Source organism: Nicotiana sylvestris, chromosome 10 (assembly GCF_000393655.2).
Source record: "Nicotiana sylvestris chromosome 10, ASM39365v2, whole genome shotgun sequence".
In the NCBI taxonomy this organism is placed as follows: domain Eukaryota; kingdom Viridiplantae; phylum Streptophyta; class Magnoliopsida; order Solanales; family Solanaceae; genus Nicotiana; species Nicotiana sylvestris.
The window spans coordinates 1,358,673-1,364,092 of NC_091066.1; the positions used below are offsets into that span (position 1 = coordinate 1,358,673).

At 33.6% G+C, this 5,420-nt stretch overlaps 1 protein-coding gene across 1 annotated transcript; it reads left to right on the forward strand.

Annotated features, from left to right (window-relative positions):
• Positions 1 to 530: 530 nt before the first annotated feature.
• Positions 531 to 4,093, forward strand: LOC104244980 (receptor-like protein Cf-9). The gene is made up of 2 exons (XM_070160476.1): positions 531 to 3,564; positions 3,904 to 4,093. The coding sequence occupies exon 1, from the start codon at positions 638 to 640 to the stop codon at positions 3,530 to 3,532; it is 2,895 nt and encodes a 964-aa protein (XP_070016577.1). The 5' UTR covers positions 531 to 637; the 3' UTR covers positions 3,533 to 3,564; positions 3,904 to 4,093.
• Positions 4,094 to 5,420: the final 1,327 nt, after the last annotated feature.

Below are 5,420 nucleotides of genomic sequence, written 5' to 3' on the forward strand. Positions count from 1 at the left end.
AAAAATAGATATCCAACACTATTTTCTATCATAGTATAATTGAATTGTATGTCTTTTATTAGCATTAGTATTGATTTAATTTTGGTTTAGGATTTATTTGAGTAACTAACATTTATGGACTATAAAACTTATTGGAGCATCCAAAAATTATAAGTCCAAACTTGATATAATACGCTAAAAGATAAAACTATGAAATATCTTAACAAATATTTATAAACTACGCTACAATAAATATTGTTATGAATTAAATATATTTAAATTTTTATACATATAATATCGGGTTGGTTTGGTTTCGTTTGAATTTTTTTAGTTAAAACCAAACCAATTATGGTCGGGTGTTTTTACCCAATACCAAATCAAATTAAATCAAACTACAGTCGAATTTTTTTTCTCGGTTTAACTCGGATCATCAAGTTGGTGCGGTTTGTCAGTTTCGTTTGTACACCCCTTAATGTACATTTAGAAAAATGTATTCATACTTGATGTTTACATTCATATCATATGCATGTATCAAAAACGCTCATTTTTAATATCAATCAAACAATAGCGGCAACTTTAACAAGTCAAACAAAACTATCTTCCTATATATTTGTGCATAGGCTTATTCTTAAATTCTGCAACCAACTTTTATGCAAACATGGGCAACAAACAACTCTCAGTTGTGCTCTTTGTCTTTCTCTGTCATGAACTTGCTTTCTCTTCATCCACATTACCTCAATTGTGCAACAAAGATCAAAGTATTTCCCTTCTAAAATTCAAGCAGACTCTTACTGTAGATCCTTATAATGCTTCTTCTTCCTGTGGTTACCTTGGTCAGAATCCTTATCCGAAAACAAGTACATGGAATATGAGCAGAGATTGCTGCTTATGGGATGGCGTGATATGCGATGAGTTTACTGGCCATGTCATTGAACTTGATCTCAGTTGCAGCAGTCTAGTAGGGATTATTGATTCTAACAGCAGCCTATTCCAGCTCTCTCATCTCCAAAGGTTTAACCTTTCTTGGAATAACTTCTATCCTTCTGAAATCTCACCTCTATTTGGCAGGTTTTCGCACTTGACGCATCTCGATCTTTCTTACTCAGGTTTCACAGGTCAAATTCCTTCTGAAATCTCTCATCTTTCCAAGTTACAGTCTCTTTATTTATCAAGTAACTGGAGGCTCAATCTTGGACCTCACAATTTCAAATTCCTTCTTCAGAATTTGACCCAATTAAGAGAGCTTGTTCTTTATGAAGTAAACATCGCTTCCACCATTCCTCCAAATATCTCTCCTCATATAACAACTCTGATCCTATTCAATACAGGATTGTATGGGGCATTACCTGAGAGTATTTTTCACTTGCCAAACTTGCAAGTTCTTAACTTAGCTTTAAATTATCAACTCAGTGGTTATTTTCCAAAGACCAAATGGAACAGCAGTGCATCTCTCAGGGTGTTATGTCTCACTAATGTGAATTTTTCTGGTGATTTTATTGTCGAATCTTTTGGTTGTCTAACTTCATTGCAGAGTCTGCATCTTTATTCTTGCAATCTCTCGGGGCCGATTCCGGAATATCTTTGGAATCTCACTCGTATAGAGTATATGGACCTTGGATATAATGATCTTGGAGGATCAATTCCTATGTTTATAAGTGGGCTGCAGAATCTGAAGCACCTATCGCTATCAAGTAACAACCTGAATGGAGAACTACCATCCTGGATATACACGCGTCCATCACTAACTCATCTATCCTTGAGTTTTAACCACTTTTCTGGTCAGCTTGAGGATTTCAAGTCCAATTCACTAGTCGGGATTGCATTAGATGGGAATCGGTTGCAAGGCCATCTTCCCATGTCAATTCAAAACCTTGTGAATCTAACAAGACTTGATCTTTCATCTAACAATTTTAGTGGCAATGTAGACGTCAGTTTTTTTTCAAACTTCAAACAACTTTTCTATCTGGGTCTTTCACATAATAGTATTTTGCTGACCAATGACAACAATGTCAAGTCTACCTTGCCCGAATCTCTTATATACTTATCCTTGTCCGGATGTGAAGTAAACGAACTGGACTTTTTGAGATCGGCAAAGAATCTTGGTTACTTGGATCTTTCAAATAACAATATTGAAGGAACAATTCCTGACTGGGCATGGTCTAATTGGATGCACTCACTGAATTATCTTAATCTATCCCATAACATGTTGACAAGTATTGACCATTTTCCATCATTTTTTCAACTATATACTCTAGATTTGCGATCCAATTTTCTTCAAGGATCGCTACCTATTCTACCGTCCTCTCTAAGTACTTTTTTAATATCAAATAATAGTCTCAGTGGGGAGATCCCTTCTTTCTTTTGCAATTTGACGTTATTAAGAGTTTTAGACTTGGCAAGAAATAATTTGACGGGAGCAATTTCACAATGTTTGGGTAACATGAGTGACAAACTTGAGGTTTTGGATATGCAACAAAATTTTCTTTCTGGGAATCTCCAAACAACTTTTAGAGTTGGAAGTAGACTGACAAGCTTTAACTTGCATGGCAATAAGCTAGAGGGGAAAATCCCAAAAACTTTAGCCAATTGCAAAGAGTTGGAAGTTCTCGATTTGGGAAACAATCACCTCAATGACACATTCCCTATGTGGTTGGGGACTCTTCCAAAGCTACGAGTTTTAAGCTTGAGATCCAATAAACTGCATGGACCCATCAGAGCTTCAAGGACGAAAAACTTGTTTCCTCAGCTTCAGATATTGGATCTCTCTTGCAATGCATTTACAGCAGAGTTACCAATAAATCTTTTTCATCATTTCAAAGCCATGATGAGAACTAATCAAACAAAGATGGCACCAAGAGTTGGATATTACGAAGACTCAGTAGTTGTTGTGACAAAGGGACTGGAGCTTGACGTTGTGAGAATCTTGTCTTTGTACACCACTATCGATCTTTCAAGTAACAAATTTGAAGGACATATTCCTAGTCTTCTGGGAGATCTCATTGCACTGCGTGTGTTGAATTTGTCTCGTAATAGATTGCAAGGTGATATACCATCGTCACTCGGAAATTTATCTCTAGTGGAAACATTAGACCTTAAATATAACCAACTTTCGGGAGAGATACCAAAACAACTTGCTTCTCTTACATCTCTTGCAATCTTAAATCTCTCCCATAATCATCTCCAAGGATGCATTCCTCAAGGACCTCAATTCCATACCTTTGAGAATAACTCATACGAAGGTAATGATGGATTGCATGGTTTCCCAATTTCGGAAGGTTGTGGAAGTGGCAGGATTCCAGAGACAAACAACACAACACGCGTTTTGGATGAAGAAAGCACTTCTGAATTTCTCAATGATTTTTGGAAAGCTGCTCTTATGGGATATGGAAGTGGACTAGTTATTGGATTATCTATTGCATATATCATGCTTTCAGCTCGAAATCCCAATTGGCTTTCTTGGATTGTTGAAGAACTAGAACACAAAATCGCCATGAGAAGGCGAAAGAAGAAGCGAGGCCAAAGGCGTCACAGAAGAAGAAATAATGGTGTCTAGACAAGTTCTAGTCGTCCAATATGTAATTTCAGGTATATATTCATATTAAGCTCTATCTCTGATTTTTTTTCTTAGTTTATACTAACTGGTATTTCAAGAGGTCACGGGTTCGAATCGTGGAAACATCCTCTTACAAAAATATAGGGTAAGGCTGCGTATAATAGACCCTTGTGGTCAGGCCCTTCCCCGGACCTTGCGCATAGCGAGAGCTTAGTACATCAAACTATCTTTTTATATTAACTGGTATTGTAGTCTTCATTTGGATATATCTTGATTTATTAGCTTGGTAAGTGTATCTTTATTAATGCTTGAGAATTGAAATTATTTATTTTGTATCTGACTTCATTTTAACTTGTATGAATTAAATGTAGGCAAAGAATGTGTCCAATTGAAATAGCAGGTGAATGAGAAAAGACTTTGTACTACAGATGTTTTCAACAGCAAATGCCACAAGGAACATGAAGATTAATGCATGCTTTTGAATTATTATTTTTTTGTTCTGTAAATGTTGCTGTCATTTTTTTCTTTTTCTTTTGTTTTTAAATAGCAAAATGAGAATAAATTCTAGTGCTTACTTACCGTACGATTACGTATATTGTTTAAAGGTACATTTTTCGTACTAAGTAATTTTAGAAAGGTTACAATTGCTTTTTATCTTTTTTCAACACAAAACAAAAAAAAGTATTTTTATTTTAACAACACTGCAAAATAATGATATGGCCTAAAGGGAAAAAAAAAGAATAGGAAATAGCAGAAGATGAAGATGAGAGAAATCTTGTGAAGCTAAGTAGATAAAGATTAAAAGCAATATATTTATCAGTTTTTATAGTTTGTAAAATTTCAAACTACGATTTAAACATAATTTATATATATACTGGAGATAATTCTTTTACTCTTTTCGTTTTAAATATTTGATACCATTTTGAGAGCTAATTTTCAAATTAGTTTATAAATATTCATGTTTCTAATTAATATTTAGTTATTTTCAGTTTATTTCAAGTGCTAGGATACAACACAACTAAATGACATTTCTAATTTAGTAATGCGTCTGTTGGTATTTACGTTAGTTAAATGTATAATTTTACAAAAAGTATTCTGCTCCAAAAATTATTATTGTTGTTATAGGTAAAAAATTATTATAGAAAGATAAAATTTAACTTAAAAATCATTTTCGAGGAAAACTTGATTTTTATAGTTAATAGGTATTAGAAAATAATAATATTATGGAGAAATCTCACAGTATATACTTTAGTTAGATATCCAACTACGCCAACTTCAGGTCGTCAAGAAAAACGTACAAAAAGAGAAGAATCTCTTTGGTTATTTGATTGAATGTATTAGTATCGACTTAATTTCAACTCAAAAAAATATAGGAAAATGACAGGTTCCGGCTCTATTTAACAAAACTAGTTTCTGGTCACATGCGTTGCACGTGCATGCCTTACTAATTAAAATAAAATTTAAATGTACATAAATAATATCAACAAATTTGTTTCAGTTTAGAATAAAATAATTATCTCAAAACCCACTCTCTAACCTCTATTAAATCACTCAATGCGAAGACAGCATAGTTCAATCGTAGTAGCTATTAAGGACAATTTCACTTTGATCCCTTTGTTTCTAGTAGCATATTGGCATTTGTTGTTGCAAACATCTACTACATAGTCTTTCCAATTCTTAGTATTTCAACTATGTCCATTCACTTCTCACAAGTTATTCCTTGTATTTATTTCATTAAATACAAAGTAAACGAGTTAGATACAGAACAATTATCTCAATATTCTCACACATTTTTCTATAGAAATGAGTTTAATACGAATATATACTCGAAAGTTTTGAACTTACATCTTGTGTGTTTCGATACTTGTTTAGACACCATTATTCCTTC

Excerpts from the sequence above, each read along its gene's own strand:
- LOC104244980 (XM_070160476.1), top strand. The coding sequence starts at position 638 with ATGGGCAACAAACAACTCTCAGTTGTGCTCTTTGTCTTTCTCTGTCAT.